General features: G+C 34.0%; 1 protein-coding gene across 1 annotated transcript in view; it reads left to right on the top strand.

Moving 5' to 3' along the window:
- The first annotated feature begins 969 nt into the window (after positions 1-969).
- LOC132544246 (oxysterol-binding protein-related protein 1-like) overlaps positions 970-18,757 on the top strand; it is a 110,739-nt gene continuing 92,951 nt past the window's right edge. The window contains exons 1-9 of the mRNA XM_060207818.1: positions 970-1,234; positions 2,655-2,740; positions 3,127-3,201; positions 4,016-4,127; positions 5,164-5,249; positions 8,219-8,363; positions 9,241-9,356; positions 15,878-15,951; positions 16,159-16,336. Of these exons, the coding sequence (XP_060063801.1) occupies positions 970-1,234; positions 2,655-2,740; positions 3,127-3,201; positions 4,016-4,127; positions 5,164-5,249; positions 8,219-8,363; positions 9,241-9,356; positions 15,878-15,951; positions 16,159-16,336 (1,137 nt within the window). The remainder of the gene's footprint in view (positions 1,235-2,654; positions 2,741-3,126; positions 3,202-4,015; positions 4,128-5,163; positions 5,250-8,218; positions 8,364-9,240; positions 9,357-15,877; positions 15,952-16,158; positions 16,337-18,757) is intronic.

The following is an 18,757-nucleotide window of genomic DNA, read 5'->3' as shown; positions in this document are numbered from 1 at the left end:
CGGGACTCAGCCCGTCTCCATGTCCGACTCCCAACTCTCAACCCTCTGTAGCTACTCGATCCCAGACTCACTTCTGCTAGCTATTGTCTTACTATAAATAATACTCAAACACTTAATTTCAGCCCAGTCCCTATTGGACAATAATAATCAAACTCATAGAGCATCTAATTATGAAGGCACATGCAACTAGGAGCACTCGTTATCAACTTCCATCTTAGATCTACCTTATACATTGTTTCTTATCTTGTTTACTTACAAATACGCGAGGCAGACAGGAGAGAGCATCTACCTGTTATGATCACTCATACCAGCGATATTCTGCCACAGTGCTTCAACACTGAGGTGCACACCCCTCCCGTTATCAGGCGTGCATCACTACCTGTCACTCACAGGTCGTTAAGCCTGGTCCAGTGCCTGACACCTGTTGTTATTGCTCCCTGAGATACCTTTTGTACTTTGATTTCTGACATTCTGTATGTGGTTGATATTTGAGTATGATATATATATATGAGGTATGTTTTTTGCAGTGTTTTCATAAACATATATAAAAGAGTTATTCCCCATTTTCAGCATTTCAGTCTTCTCTGAAAATCACCACCCTCAAGTTCTTTGAAACTTTGTTGACCCTATGAGAGGAATTTGTTTTTGTAAACAATATTTTGATTTTCTTACAGTACACAAGATTTTGAGAAGTATTCAAGACTTTTCTCCAATTGGATAATTGTATGAATCAAGTAACAGATTAATTGAAAAAATGCTTCATTGTCCAATATCCCAATTAAATACATGTTCATGAAATTTCATTGGTAGTAACTGTCAAATATTGTGTGGTCATATAAAGGTAAATTGGTAACTGATACAGACAGGACCAGATATAGACTACAACTTGTATAAAAGATTACTTGATCATTCAAATTTATTTTTGAGTCACTCTTTCAGGTACCTAGATAACCACATACAGAATTAAATATGGCAGAATCAGATTCTGAGATATTTCATTCTGACAATGACGACAATGGTTTCCATGGTGATGTGGTGCAAGTTGAAGAAAATACAAAAGAAACCCTTGACAAAAAGGATGAGTATGGTAGTGCTAAAGGAGATATAGAGGAAAACGATGTTTCTAAAGAGGATATGTTGTTGCTAAGTGCTAGGAATGGTGACATGGAAGCTGTTCAACGACTGGTTAAACAGCAAATTAATGGAGAAATATCCTTGGATCTTAATTGTACAGGTATAAGCTCACTTGGTCTGAATCATGTTTTGGTGAAGGGGAATCAATTTTGTACAAATGGTGAGTCTTGGCCCCCTTTGGCAGACAGAGAAGCTCAAGGGGGAGAATGAGTTATATCATTGAAGCCATGGAGATTACCCCATAACCATGTCTAGCAATGATGGGGATCAAGAGATAAACACATTCAGGATGTAAGATTTGGCCCTGGGGTCCGGCTACACCAATGGGAACTTAGATTCTGGGTTATATTGTTGAAGCAGTTGAGATCCCCACCCTAAACCACAAAAAGAAATGCTGGACATCAAGAGATAAACACATTCAGGATGTAAGGTTTAACCCTGGGATCTGACCCCATCTGTACCCCTCTGGACTTGATTTCTGGATTATATCATATTTTTGATATAGTTGAAATCCCAACCTGATAACCATAAAAAGTCTTACTGGGAATCAAAAGAGAAAGACAGTAATGATATAAGAATTTAGCCATAGGTCTTGTCCCATCAGGTAGTTAAGTGACTGAGCTGTAATTTGGAAATAATAAAAAAACCCAAATTTATAGGCATGTATATCATTACTTAGCTTTAACATCCAGGTAAGCGATACAGACCCTATGTACCTCTTGTTTGTCATCAGGACATAGTTCAGCCCATTCTCTGATGTTAATGTGTTTGTTCCCTAGGCTTACAGGGGAGTAAATATGGTAGCAGTAAGTTACCCGGTCTGTGTTGATAACAAAGACAATTTAGTAGATGTTTGTTTACCTGTATGATAGTGAAACTATATCAGATAACACATTATAGAGAGTGATGAGTAATTTTAGATAAAAACAAATCAATATAAACCAAATTCCTCAATGAATTTTACCTTTTGATGTTAGATTTATGATACAAACTAATTGATCTATATATTGATAATGACTTTACCTTAATTTATCACACAGGCAGTTAATCTTTTTTATAATGACCATGATCTTCAAAAATAACATATTTTTATAGGAATTTTTAGAATCGAATGATCCTTGTTTTCCTTGTGTCAAGAGTTCTCCAATGATACCAAAATGTTTGACCCTGTGACCTTGACCTTTGACCTGCATTTGAAAAATTTTAACATCGGTTATAACTATTGTATTATACAAGGTATGGTTTTCATATTTGGCATGTGTGTTTCTTGTGACAAGACCTTTCTGGTGGTACCAAAATGTTTTACCATGTGACCTTTGACCTACATTTGAAAGTTATAAAAAATTGTTGCCACAATGAAGATATGGGTGTTTCACAAAGTGTGCATGCAATTAGCACATGCCTTATGCAGTACAGATTTAATGTTCCATTTCAGAATTTTATTGCAACCGGGGGCATAGTGTTTCATAAACACATCGTGTTTTAAAATGATAATGATAAGATAATACTTTGTCTTGAAGGAAACAGCAAAGCCAATAGAGGTTGGACTGCCCTCCATTTAGCGACTTACTTTGGCCATACTTGTGTGGTAAAACTATTACTTGAGGTAAGTAATACAATGTGTACATTGTTACTGTAAAAAAGCATATTTCTAAGAAACTTGATTTTTGAATTGTTGTTTTTTAAGGGTTAACAGTTAAAATGATGGCATCAGTTCTGTTATTTGATTTTTGTAGTTTTTTTTTTTTTGTTACTTAATTATTTTAGTATTTAGAAGGCTTCATTTTATTTTTAGATCCGAAACTTTACGCATGGTTTTCTTGATGTTTGATTAGCAAAAATATGATTTTTTTTTGTTTTTATATTTTTATGAGAATTAATTATAATTCAGAGCTGTTATATATAAAAATGGATTTTGTAATCTTGAAGTCCCTCAAATGTATATTCTTTTTGCACTGAATTGAAAATTGAAACTTTTTTTTATTTTTGAAGAATGGTGCAGATGTAAATGTGGTGAACCCTAACGGTGACACTCCCCTGCACAAGGCAGCGTTTACTGGCAGAATGGTGAGGAAATCATAGCCAGTCCAAACTTCATTATATCTAGCAATTCTATGGCCACAATATTCTCAAAAGAAAAAACAGGAAAATTTTACATCAGTATATACAAAACATTGTGCCCGTTAACCAATAAATTAGTCCAAACAAGGGTCAAACTCTGCTTCTACCATGTGTATAGATGAAGGAATCTTTTAATTTTATGAACTATGAAACAGTAATTGCAATCGTTGATAAATCCATTTATTGTTGAGAAACTCCTAATTTATTGGTCAACAGGCACAACATTTGATATATACTTATGTAGAATACATACAATGAACTGTATTGACTGTTATGGAAACTATTGAAGGTCATGGAAGGTCACGTATGTGACCCTTATTGTGTACGTCATATTGTAACGTGCCCACATTTTTAGTACTTTAGGGGAAAATTTCACACATTTATTGTCCTGATGAAGCCCACATAGTTGAATAAACCTACTACCAACTTATCCTGAGCTTGTTGGGGTTGATACTTGGGTTGTTAGTCCTACTCCTAAAATCGCCCTGCATACCGGGTGGTACCCAAGCAAGGGATATAAGGAACACCCCTATCTACACCTAGTACCACGATGTTGGCTCTAAGCCCTGTGTTTAAATCTGGTATATTTAATTCACAGCTCACAATTATGTAAATTACCATTGATGTTTATTCTACAATTCATAGAAACAATAATACCGATTTAGATGTTTGTGGGATGATTAACAGGCCTGGGCTTATTAATAGACAGATACTTTCGGAATGATACAGTTCTGAGGTTCAAAGTTTTCAAACTTTACAGGAAACACTGACATTGCTGTTACAATTCAAAGCTGATGTTGGGAAGATCAATGATGAGGGTCAGACACCGGAGATGATTGGTAAAACAAAGGAAATCAAAGATCTCCTTGAGGGTAGGTTAGACTGATACATGTACTAGCACATGCCTCTCTTTGAGTTTACTAGAAACAGTACATGTAAATTTTGTTATCAATTATGAATAAGTTAGAAATTTTTTTTTTTGACATTGTAACATAATTATTGATGAAGGAAGACAAATTTGCATTTGTGCGGGCCTTGAACTCACAATCTCAGGCACCAAATCCCGAAAAAAGCATGTTTGGAAGTCATATTAAATAGAAGCTAGAAATCCTCAATGTGATCATGACAGCAAATTGTGTGACATGAATACCAGGATTGCTTGTATTTTTTACTGTAAATTATTTGAATTTTACGAATGCTTTACTTCTCAGTCTTACCTCTTCAGACATATTTTCGTATTTATGGTTTCACAAAAGTTGACCTAGAAATGACTTTAAGTCCAGGAATGTTGTACTAAGAGACTTATGGAATCTCAAAAACTCAGATATTTGTTTACTGAATCAATAAAGATGCCAACCGGAGGTTTTCACATACAAATAATCATCAAGAATTTGAATTCACAATTTACCATTTTTGCATATAAATAAATTCCACCCAAAATATAAGTGGTTTACAGTATTGTAATTCATTATACAATGAAATGTAAGATCTACAATAGTATCCATGTATGTATAATTTAAAACAAATTTAAGGTTTATAAATGAAACAAAGTAACACATTTATGATAAACCATATTAAGAATGTAAAATACAAAGAGTAAAAAATAGATAATTGTTTTTAAGGCTTGGAGAGGGACAAATGGAAATGAATTTTTTTACATATGTATGACTGAATTTGTGGCATCTCATAACTCTAAATAAACACCAATTTCTAAATTTATCAATATTTTGAAAATCCCGCAGGTTTAGTTTAGTCTTCATAGAATCTGTAAATACATGTAGAATAGCTGATTGTTATTCATGATTTGACATGTTCATACTCTGAATCAGGTCAACATATGGGAAAAATAAAAGTGAAAAAAATCCTGACCTTTCATAAATTTGAATGATGTTTGTCTACATTTATTAGCTGCCTTGGGCCATGAGAGTTTAAGACGTCAGACAGAGTTCCTGGCAGCTGCTCGGTCGGGTGATGTGGATGCTGTTCAGGAACTGGTAATTTGTCATGATATATTAATACTTTTATACTTTTCTGATGAATGATGTCGTTGAATTTGACCAATACTTTTCTAAGCTATCAGTATGATATCTTCTGAATAAATGACATCAACAGTGGTTTGAATCCTTTTCATATTTGTTGCAAATCATGAAAGGAATATTTAGGTCACCTGTGCTGATATTGGGCCTTGACCTTCTTTCAACGTCACAGTATCCAAATGTGTTCAAATCTTTAAACAACTTCTTAGGCCGCTGATATTGGACAATTTGTATGCTGGGATGAATTTTTTTCATATTGTTGACCTTGACCCACCTTCAAGGTCACAGGTATCAAATAAGTTTAAATTACTTTTTTTCAATAAACAAATGGTACAGGATTTTGATTTTGAGCCAGTAGTGTCCTAGAATGAAGTGCTACCAAATTTATTCATATTATGATGTCAAATATATCAAACTCTTTAAATGATTTCTCAATAACCAAACAGTGCTGATATTTGGCCTGTAGCATGCAGAGATGAAGGGCTACCAAGTGTGTTTGTATTATTGGCTTGGCCATTTTCATGGTCTCATTTCAAATATGTTCACATCTTTATACAACTTCTGCTAAATAACCAAAAGGCTTAGAGTACTTATTAGCTCACCTGGTCCAAAAGGCCAAGTGAGCTTATGCCATAGCATGGCGTCCGTCATTTGTCCGTCCATCCGTCCGTCCTGCATTTGCCATCTTTTCATTTAAACAACTTCTTCTGAAATACCGAAAGGCGTAGAGTTATCATATTTGGCTGGAAGGTTCCTTTGATGAAGCCCAACAAAGTTTGCAAAAAGAAATGATCTTGACCAATCCTCAAGGTCACAGGGGTCAAATATGTAAAAACATTTAAACGAATTCTCTCAAAATACCGGAAGGTCTAGAATCATTATATATGGCTGGAAGGTTCCTTTGATTAAGTCCAACAAAGTTTACAAAAAAAAAAACTTGACCCATTTTCCAGATCACAGAGGTGAAATGTGTTAAAACCTTTAAACAACTTCTTCCAAAATACTGTAAGGCCTTGAATCATTATATATGGCTAAAGGGTAAGTTGGCAAAAAGAAATAACCTTGGCCCATATTCCAGGTCACGGAGGCCAAATGTGTTACAACCTTTAAACAACTTCTTCAAAATACTGGAAGGCCCAGAATCATTATATATGGCTGGAAGGTTCCTTTGATGAAGCCCAACAAAATTTGAAAAAAGAAATGACCTTGACCCATATCCCAGGTCACAGAGGTCAAATGTGATAAAACTTTTAAACAAAAAGAAATGACCTTGACCCATAGTCAAAACATCTAGGATAGTGATATTATTCTAAAATAGGTTCATAATGATGCCCGATAATATTTGAGAAAAGAAATGAACTTGACCTCTATTCAAGGTCACAACGGTCAAATGCATTAAACCTTTGAACAACTTCTGCTTAACCAAAAGGCCTAAAATTATAATATTTGGCCAAAAGGTTCCCTCTATGGTGCCAACATAGTGTGTGAAAAAATAGCTTGACTCATAAAAAATATATATGGTCACTTGGGTTAAATTTGGTAAAATCATTAACAACTTCTGATTGACCAGGCTATCATATTTGGTCAGTAAAAGTTTCACAAAGGCTTATATACAAATATGTAGAACATTCCTATGACTTATTAAAGGAATATATTTGGTGCAGAGTTTTCTTGGCATAATTTGGAATAAATTAGAAAGACCTTTCACAGTGATGTTACACTGTTCCAAAAAATAGATTATGCCAAGCCCCCTGGAGGTCTGGGAGGCTTGAGCTAAGTAATGTGAAAAACTACATGTTAGCCAATTACTTATGTTCTATTCACAGCATTAAAATACAGAAAACATGATCAGAAAAAGAATTGCAAGATCTCCATTTTGATTTAAGATTCTTCATATTTATAGCATATAGAAATAAGAAATTCTAAGTTGATGCCATTTGCCATACAGTGTTTATAGGCCTGCAGTAAACTGGGGCTGACTACTAAGGGACAGAACCCATATGGAGTAATTTGTCATATTGCTTTAAGCATCTACTGTGGAACATATACATAGATATTGTACTATTGGTCATAAAGATCCAGGTGAGTGATACAGGCTCTCTGGGCCTCTTGTATTGGGTCTGTAGCATGCTGAGATGAAGGATTACCAATTTTGTTGACATGAGCAACCTTTTGTCTTTTTAAAGACTTATTCTCAATAATTTAAATGTCAAGGCTGTTGATAGTGGTTCTTTAATGTAATATAAGTGGATGAATGGCCTTGACCTACATTCAGGGCCTCTTGGGTCAAATGATTTGAGATCTTAAAATACTTAATTCAACAAGCAATAGGTTTGGAGTAATGACATTTGTGTATATTAAGAAATGTAAGTTCGAAGAAAATGTTTTTATGAACCAACAATGTCTTCTTTGTACATGTAAGCTGTAGAGTAGTTGAGCAATTTTTTAGGCCTATTTGGCCTCTTACATATGTAGGTCTTTATAGTCAGTCAACCGTTCAGGACAGTGGGTCTCTTTGTATAGCATAATCTTTTTATTTTCTTTCAGAAATAGTTCAAACTTGGTTAGAATTATTAGTATAGGATGATAGTTTGATGAGATGCACATAACGATCTCAGCTGACCCCCAGGGGCTGATGGACGGGGCCAAAAATAGATAAAACCTGTTCATTGATGGAAGATTTTATATCGGAAAATTTAATTTTGTAATTTTAATTTTTTAATTCAAACGTGGTTAGAAGCTTTAGCTTGGAACAGCAGTTTTTGTACAATTTACGTTCGTATTATGTGTACAGTGTAGTTAAAGTTGTATTCCTTTTTTTAACAAAATCATTTCTACGACATATTACAGGAAGCATTGTGACTCAGATGGCTTGTTATAATACAGACCTGCACTAGATCCTTATGAAGGCATATTTTATTTTACAGCTGGCGAGTGACAGGCCTCCTAACATCAATACAACTGACCAGTATGGTAACACTGCTCTTCACATCGCTGCCCAAGCTGATCAGAGGGACATGGTCATCTTCCTCCTGCAAAACAGTGTTGATTCCTCCATCAAAAATTTAAAAGGTGCTACAGTTACTTATCCTGATGAGGTGCCATTCCCATACATACATTACTTTTGACTTCTAGTTGCAGGGATGGGCTTATTACAGGGCAATGACATAGTGCAAACATTTCTGCTATGTTCAAAGTGTGTTTGTCAGATCAATAAAGGAATATTTTTTTGGTTGAACAATTCCACTCTATTCTTAACAGGGATTTACAGTGCCTGTGATAACAGTAGTGATATTGGTGGTATCATACATAGGCACTGTCTGTATATGCCGGTAATGCTAATTTTTTTGGTCGAATTAAGAATTTTAATTGTTTTGTGAATTAATCACTTCGGCTATTTTTGAGACCTATGTTAAATGTAAACTTTTACTACTCTAGATAAATACATGTTTTCCATTTGTTTCATTTTTCTTAATAAAAATATGGTCCCGCAATGATTTTTGTACCAACTATGATAATTTTTTTCCATTCCTTAATTAGAAGAAAAAAATTTAATTTAATCAATAGATTTATATAATAGCAATGTAAATTGTCTACTACTTAAGGCATAATTGTTTTTCATAAGCTTTTAATTTCTGATTTCATTTTTTGGTTCTGAGTCGAATTTTAATCATATGGATTATTTTTGTTGCAGAAATAAGCTTACAACAAGGACGCTTTAAAAGAAAGAAAAAATCAATTATTTACTTGTACAAATTCATGTGAAATGAAGTTTTTCTCCTTATTCTGTAAATCTGGCAACAATTTTTTTGGTAGGAAAGTTGTGAAGCACAAATATACAAACAACAGTTATAAATCACATATGATCACCTCAGAAGTATGCAGATTGTACTTTCCTGTTATCATTAACATAATTTATTAGTTATATTGTGTAATTTTCCTCTGCCAGACCAAACAGCAATAGACTTTGCAAGGACCAACCAGATGAGGCAGTTACTTACAGGAGTCCGTCCAGTGAAGGAATTCACCTTTCAGCCACAACGCTGTGAGGGTCTGCTGCTAAAGGTATCAAATACTGGGGAGCCACATTTAAAGCATGTGTATAAAGCATAGATAATCCAATTAGACTTTATTGTAAATATTTGGCTTTGTATAATTTCAAAAAGGTTAAAATTAGAAATTAAATTTACCCCAGTAATTGTTCACTGACAAATATTTAGAAATAGACACTTACGTTTTTATCCACCATCATTAAATTGAGGGATAATCAAATCGCCCTGGATCCATGGTCCATCTATCCGCCTGTCTGTCTGTCTGTCCCTCCTTTCATAAACAACTCAAATCGCATGTGTAGATTCCCCGTGGTCTCTTGTTGTGACCATATAATTTTGGGACTGATCAAAAAAACAAAATGGACGACAGGTGGCCATCTTTGATTTTGTCTTTGAAAGATTGTTATCACTATTTCTTCAGAAATACAGGATGTATTTTTCTTAAATTTCATATGTAGATACTTTTGGTGCCTAGTTGTGCCTGTTTGAGTTTGGGTTTGATCAGAAAAACAAAATGCCCACAGATGGTCATATATGATTTTGACTTTGCAAGTTTGTTATCACAATTTCTTGAGAACTGGTGTTTAGATCTTTCATGAAATTCATTTATAGTTTCCTTTTGGTCCCTAGTTGTATCCATGTAATTTTTTGAACTGATCAGAAAAACAAAATGGCTGACAGACGGCCATCTTGGATTTTGAGTTTGAAAGATCGTTATTGCTATTTCTTTCGAACCTCAGAATGGATCTTCTTAAGTTTCTTATGTAGGTTCCCCTTGATCCCTAGTTGTGCCCACTTGTTTCTGGGTAAACACAATGGCCAACAGGCAGCCATTTTGGATTTCTCCTAAAGTTGTACTAAAGATTGTTATCCTTATTTCTTAAAAAAGTAATAAATGGATATCTCTTTAATTTCATATGTATGTTTCCTTTGGTCTCTCCTTGTACCCATTTGATTTTGGAACTGATCAAAAGAAATAAAATGACTTCCAGGTGGCCATATTGGATTTGGCTGGTAAAGACTATCACTGCTATTTCTGCAAAGATATGTTTAAATGTCTTATTATTAAGAGCAAAAACAGAAGAGAAAAGATCCAAATAGCAAATAAAGATCAATCGATCCTGGGCACCAAGATCCTTCTGGGATCTCGAGTTATTTCAAGACATTTTTCACTTGATGCTGACAACTTGATTGATTTTACAACCTAGTATCTAAAACGTCTGATTACATTTAAAACTTAGTATCTAAAAAGTCTGATTACATTTACAACCTGGTATCCAAAAAGTCTGATTACATTTACAACTTAGTATCTAAAAAGTCTGATTACATTTACAACCTGGTATCCAAAAAGTCTGATTACATTTACAACCTGGTATCCAAAAAGTCTGATTACATTTACAACCTGGTATCCAAAAAGTCTGATTACATTTACAACTTAGTATCCAAAAAGTCTGATTACATTTACAACCTGGTATCCAAAAAGTCTGATTACATTTACAACCTGGTATCCAAAAAGTCTGATTACATTTACAACTTAGTATCCAAAAAGTCTGATTACATTTACAACCTGGTATCCAAAAAGTCTGATTACATTTACAACCTGGTATCCAAAAAGTCTGATTACATTTACAACTTAGTATCCAAAAAGTCTGATTACATTTACAACTTAGTATCCAAAAAGTCTGATTACATTTACAACCTGGTATCCAAAAAGTCTGATTACATTTACAACTTAGTATCCAAAAAGTCTGATTACATTTACAACCTGGTATCCAAAAAGTCTGATTACATTTGCATCCTGGTATCCAAAAAGTCTGATTACATTTACAACCTGGTATCCAAAAAGTCTGATTACATTTACAACTTAGTATCCAAAAAGTCTGATTACATTTACAACCTGGTATCCAAAAAGTCTGATTACATTTACAACTTAGTATCCAAAAAGTCTGATTACATTTACAACTTAGTATCCAAAAAGTCTGATTACATTTACAACTTAGTATCCAAAAAGTCTGATTACATTTACAACCTGGTATCCAAAAAGTCTGATTACATTTACAACCTGGTATCCAAAAAGTCTGATTACATTTACAACCTGGTATCCAAAAAGTCTGATTACATTTGCATCCTGGTTTCCAAAATGTCTGATTACATTTACAACCTGGTATCCAAAAAGTCTGATTACATTTACAACCTGGTATCCAAAAAGTCTGATTACATTTACAACCTGGTATCCAAAAAGTCTGATTACATTTACAACCTGGTATCCAAAAAGTCTGATTACATTTACAACCTGGTATCCAAAAAGTCTGATTACATTTACAACCTGGTATCCAAAAAGTCTGATTACATTTACAACCTGGTATCCAAAAAGTCTGATTACATTTACAACCTGGTATCCAAAAAGTCTGATTACATTTACAACCTGGTATCCAAAAAGTCTGATTACATTTACAACTTAGTATCCAAAAAGTCTGATTACATTTACAACTTAGTATCCAAAAAGTCTGATTACATTTACAACTTAGTATCCAAAAAGTCTGATTACATTTACAACCTGGTATCCAAAAAGTCTGATTACATTTACAACTTAGTATCCAAAAAGTCTGATTACATTTACAACTTAGTATCCAAAAAGTCTGATTACATTTACAACTTAGTATCCAAAAAGTCTGATTACATTTACAACTTAGTATCCAAAAAGTCTGATTACATTTACAACCTGGTATCCAAAAAGTCTGATTACATTTACAACCTGGTATCCAAAAAGTCTGATTACATTTACAACCTGGTATCCAAAATGTCTGATTACATTTACAACCTGGTATCCAAAAAGTCTGATTACATTTACAACCTGGTATCTACAAATGTCTGATTACATTTACAACTTAGTATCCAAAAAGTCTGATTACATTTACAACTTAGTATCCAAAAAGTCTGATTACATTTACAACCTGGTATCCAAAAAGTCTGATTACATTTACAACTTAGTATCCAAAAAGTCTGATTACATTTACAACTTAGTATCCAAAAAGTCTGATTACATTTACAACCTGGTATCCAAAAAGTCTGATTACATTTACAACTTAGTATCCAAAAAGTCTGATTACATTTACAACCTGGTATCCAAAAAGTCTTATTACATTTACAACCTGGTATCCAAAAAGTCTGATTACATTTACAACCTGGTATCCAAAAAGTCTGATTACATTTACAACTTAGTATCCAAAAAGTCTGATTACATTTACAACTTAGTATCCAAAAAGTCTGATTACATTTACAACTTAGTATCCAAAAAGTCTGATTACATTTACAACTTAGTATCCAAAAAGTCTGATTACATTTACAACTTAGTATCCAAAAAGTCTGATTACATTTACAACTTAGTATCTAAAAAGTCTGATTACATTTACAACCTGGTATCCAAAAAGTCTGATTACATTTACAACTTAGTATCCAAAAAGTCTGATTACATTTACAACTTAGTATCTAAAAAGTCTGATTACATTTACAACTTAGTATCTAAAAAGTCTGATTACATTTACAACCTGGTATCCAAAAAGTCTGATTACAAAAAGTTTTACATTTACAACTGGTATCCAAAAAGTCTGATTACATTTACAACTGGTATCCAAAAAGTCTGATTACATTTACAACCTGGTAAAAAAGTCTGATTACATTTACAACTTAGTATCCAAAAAGTCTGATTACATTTACAACCTGGTATCCAAAAAGTCTGATTACATTTACAACTTAGATTACATCCAAAAAGTCTGATTACATTTACAACTTAGTATCCAAAAAGTCTGATTACATTTACAACTTAGTATCCAAAAAGTCTGATTACATTTACAACTTAGTATTCAAAAAGTCTGATTACATTTACAACTTAGTATCCAAAAAGTCTGATTACATTTACAACTTAGTATCCAAAAAGTCTGATTACATTTACAACCTGGTATCCAAAAAGTCTGATTACATTTACAACTTAGTATCCAAAAAGTCTGATTACATTTACAACCTGGTATCCAAAAAGTCTGATTACATTTACAACCTGGTATCCAAAAAGTCTGATTACATTTACAACCTGGTATCCAAAAAGTCTGATTACATTTACAACCTGGTATCCAAAAAGTCTGATTACATTTACAACTTAGTATCTAAAAAGTCTGATTACATTTACAACCTGGTATCCAAAAAGTCTGATTACATTTACAACTTAGTATCCAAAAAGTCTGATTACATTTACAACCTGGTATCTAAAAAGTCTGATTACATTTACAACCTGGTATCCAAAAAGTCTGATTACATTTACAACCTGGTATCCAAAAAGTCTGATTACATTTACAACTTAGTATCTAAAAAGTCTGATTACATTTACAACTTGGTATCCAAAAAGTCTGATTACATTTACAACTTAGTATCCAAAAAGTCTGATTACATTTACAACTTAGTATCCAAAAAGTCTGATTACATTTACAACTTAGTATCCAAAAAGTCTGATTACATTTACAACTTAGTATCCAAAAAGTCTGATTACATTTACAACTTAGTATCTAAAAAGTCTGATTACATTTACAACTTAGTATCCAAAAAGTCTGATTACATTTACAACCTGGTATCTAAAAAGTCTGATTACATTTACAACTTAGTATCCAAAAAGTCTGATTACATTTACAACTTAGTATCCAAAAAGTCTGATTACATTTAAGTCTGATTACATTTACAACTTAGTATCCAAAAAGTCTGATTACATTTACAACCTGGTATCCAAAAAGTCTGATTACATTTACAACCTGGTATCCAAAAAGTCTGATTACATTTACAACTTAGTATCCAAAAAGTCTGATTACATTTACAACTTAGTATCCAAAAAGTCTGATTACATTTACAACTTAGTATCCAAAAAGTCTGATTACATTTACAACTTAGTATCCAAAAAGTCTGATTACATTTACAACTTAGTATCCAAAAAGTCTGATTACATTTACAACCTGGTATCCAAAAAGTCTGATTACATTTGCATCCTGGTTTCCAAAATGTCTGATTACATTTACAACCTGGTATCCAAAAAGTCTGATTACATTTACAACTTAGTATCCAAAAAGTCTGATTACATCAACAACTTAGTATCCAAAAAGTCTGATTACATTTGCATCCTGGTATCCAAAAAGTCTTATTACATTTACAACCTGGTATCCAAAAAGTCTGATTACATTTACAACCTGGTATCCAAAAAGTCTGATTACATTTACAACCTGGTATCTAAAATGTCTGATTACATTTACAACCTGGTATCAAAAAAGTCTGATTACATCAACAATATGTATAGAGATTCTAGGAAGCATTTCAAATTAAGTAAAATCAAGATGTTTTTAAGGACAACTGGCAATAAATTGTAATATCATAATACCAGACTGTCAATCTAGATTAAAATAGAAATTTCCATCATAAAATCTGTACAATCTCTGTTGTTTGTCTCTATTGTTTGTCTGTTTGTTTGTCTCTATTGTTTGTCTGTTTGTTTGTCTCTGTTGTTTGTCTCTATTGTTTGTCTGTTTGTTTGTCTCTGTTGTTTGTCTCTGTTGTTTGTCTGTTTGTTTGTCTCTGTTGTTTGTCTCTATTGTTTGTCTGTTTGTTTGTCTCTGTTGTTTGTCTGTTTGGTTGTCTGTTTGTTTGTCTCTATTGTTTGTCATTATTGTTTGTCTCTATTGTTTGTCTGTTTGTTTGTCTCTGTTGTTTGTCTGTTTGTTTGTCTCTGTTGTTTGTCTCTGTTGTTTGTCTGTTTGTTTGTCTTTGTTGTTTGTCTGTTTGTTTGTCTCTGTTGTTTGTCTCTATTGTTTGTCTCTTTGTTTGTCTCTGTTGTTTGTCTCTATTGTTTGTCTGTTTGTTTGTCTCTGTTGTTTGTCTGTTTGGTTGTCTGTTTGTTTGTCTCTATTGTTTGTCATTATTGTTTGTCTCTATTGTTTGTCTGTTTGTTTGTCTCTGTTGTTTGTCTGTTTGTTTGTCTCTGTTGTTTGTCTCTGTTGTTTGTCTGTTTGTTTGTCTTTGTTGTTTGTCTGTTTGTTTGTCTCTGTTGTTTGTCTCTATTGTTTGTCCTTATTGTTTGTCTCTATTGTTTGTCTGTTTGTTTGTCTCTGTTGTTTGTCTGTTTGTTTGTCTCTGTTGTTTGTCTCTGTTGTTTATCTGTTTGTTTGTCTCTATTGTTTGTCTGTTTGGTTGTCTCTATTGTTTGTCTCTATTGTTTGTCTGTTTGTTTGTTTTTTTCTTTTGGTTTTGTTCCTTTTTTTATTGAATAGTTCAGGTGGAAAAACTGAATTAGTTTATTTGTTTTTATTGCCTTCCTGAGGTCATCTTTATTGTAATAAAAGTGATATTTCTGTACAGCTGGAACTGTACGATTATTATGTTAGATTGATTTGGTATCAAATATATCATGTATGGCATGTCCCTTCAGAAAACAGGTTTCAGAAAACATGGGTCCTCAGGGAATTGTCATATTTATGAGATAATAACATTTTTCTTCTTCACCAGAAGTCACGTTTCCTTGGATATAAGCCTGTCTGGGTTGTTTTAGAGAGAGGCGTGTTGTCCTACTTTAGAAATAGGTAAGTCAGAATCTTTTGAGATGAAACGTGTTAATGAGACATATAATAGTTTTACTCAGTAAAGTCTCAGATACGAAAAAAGAATTTATACTGAAATATTTTTAACTGGACTTGGCAAAAAAGCAAAAATAAATAAAAAAAATTGCAATAGTAGATACAATAAAAAAAGTTCAGTTCAAATGTTTTGGTTTGTGTTTTTTTGAACAGAGGTGATGCAAGTACTGGTGTAAAAAGAAAAGGTATGAAATATCTAGATGAAGCAAAGATTCTTGTGAGTACAGAGGAAAAATTAGCACAGCACCCAGAATTTCTGCTCCACTACTCCGATGGCACAAATCATTGTTTTAGCACTGAGCAGGGAGAGGAGGCTTCCATACTCAGACAGGTAAAAACGCAAGGCACTCTTACAGAATTCATCAAGGAAAAGTTACAGTACTCACACAGATAAAGTCACAATACTCATACAGATAAAGTCACAGTACTCACACAGGTAAAGTCACAGTACTCACACAGGTAGTCACTGTACCCACACAGATAAAGTCACTGTGCTCACACAGATAAAGTCACAGTAATCACACAGATAAAGTCACAGTACTCATACAGATAAAGTCACAGTACTCACACAGATAAAGTCACAGTACTCACACAGATAAAGTCACTGTACTCACACAGGTAAAGTCACAGTACTCATACAGATAAAGTCATAGTACTCACACAGGTAGTCACTGTACCCACACAGATAAAGTCACCGTACTCATACAGATAAAGTTGCCGTACTCACACAGATTAAGTCATAGTACTCACACAGATAAAGTCACAGTACTCACACAGATAAAGTCACAGTACTCACACAGATAAAGTCACAGTACTCACACAGATAAAGTCACAGTACTCACACAGATAAAGTCACTGAACTCACACAGATAAAGTCACAGTACTCACACAGATAAAGTCACAGTACTCACACAGATAAAGTCACAGTACTCACACAGATAAAGTCACAGTACTCACACAGATAAAGTCACAGTACTCACACAGATAAAGTCACAGAACTCATACAGGTAAAGTCACAGTACTCACACAGGTAAAGTCACTGTACTCACACAGATAAAGTCACAGTACTCACACAAGTAGTCACTGTACCCACACAGATAAAGTCACAGTACTCACACAGGTAGTCACAGTACTCACACAGATAAAGTCACTGTGCTCACACAGATAAAGTCACTGTGCTCACACAGATAAAGTCACAGTACCCACACAGATAAAGACACTGTACTCACACAGATAAAGTCACAGTACTCACACAGATAAAGTCACAGTACTCATACAGGTAAAGTCACAGTACCCACACAGGTAAAGTCACTGTACTCACACAGATAAAGTCACAGTACTCACACAGATAAAGTCACAGTACTCACACAGATAAAGTCACAGTACTCACACAGATAAAGTCACAGTACTCATACAGATAAAGTCACAGTACTCACACAGGTAAAGTCACAGTACTCACAGTACTCACACAGGTAAAGTCACTGTACTCACACAGATAATGTCACAGTACTCACACAGATAAAGTCACAGTACTCACACAGATAAAGTCACGTAAAGTCACAGTACCCACACAGGTAAAGTCACTGTACTCACACAGATAAAGTCACAGTACTCACACAGATAAAGTCACAGTACTCACACAGATAAAGTCACAGTACTCACACAGATAAAGTCACAGTACTCACACAGATAAAGTCACACTACTCACACAGATAAAGTCACAGTACTCACACAGATAAAGTCACAGTACTCACACGGATAAAGTCACAGTACTCACACAGATAAAGTCACAGTACTCACACTGGTAAAGTCACAGTACTCACACAGATAAAGTCACAGTACTCACACAGATAAAGTCACAGTACTCACAGATAAAGTCACAGTACTCACACAGATAAAGTCACAGTACTCACACAGATAAAGTCACAGTACTCACACAGATAAAGTCACAGTACTCACACAGATAAAGTCACAGTACTCACACAGATAAAGTCACAGTACTCACACAGATAAAGTCACAGTACTCACACAGATAAAGTCACAGTATAAGATAAAGTCACAGTACACACAGTAAAGTCACAGTAATCACACAGATAAAGTCACTGTGCTCACACAGATAAAGTCACAGTATTCACACAGGTAAAGTCACAGTATTCACAAAAGTAGTCACCGTACCAACACAGATAAAGTCACAGTACTCACACTGGTAAAGTCACAGTACTCACACAGATAAAGTCACAGTACTCACACAGATAAAGTCACAGTACTCACACAGATAAAGTCACAGTACTCACACAGGTAAAGTCACAGTAAAGTCACAGTATCCACACAGGTAAAGTCACAGTACTCACACAGATAAAGTCACAGTACTCACACAGATAAAGTCACAGTACTCATACAGATAAAGTCACAGTATTCACACAGGTAAAGTCACAGTACTCACACAAGTAGTCACTGTATCCACACAGATAAAGTCACAGTACTCACACAGGTAGTCACAGTACTCACACAGATAAAGTCACAGTACTCACACAGATAAAGTCACAGTACTCACACAGATAAAGTCACAGTACTCACACAGGTAAAGTCACAGTACCCACACAGGTAAAGTCACTGTACTCACACGGATAAAGTCACAGTACTCACACAGATAAAGTCACAGTATTCACACTGGTAAAGTCACTGTACTCACACAGATAATGTCACAGTACTCACACGGATAAAGTCACAGTACTCACACAGATAAAGTCAC

Source organism: Ylistrum balloti, unplaced genomic scaffold, assembly GCF_031769215.1.
Source record: "Ylistrum balloti isolate Yb309-2 unplaced genomic scaffold, AGI_CSIRO_Ybal_v1 Utg369786, whole genome shotgun sequence".
Taxonomy (NCBI): domain Eukaryota; kingdom Metazoa; phylum Mollusca; class Bivalvia; order Pectinida; family Pectinidae; genus Ylistrum; species Ylistrum balloti.
The sequence above is the reverse complement of the archived record's forward strand: the minus strand, read 5'-3'. Positions and strand labels throughout refer to the sequence as shown.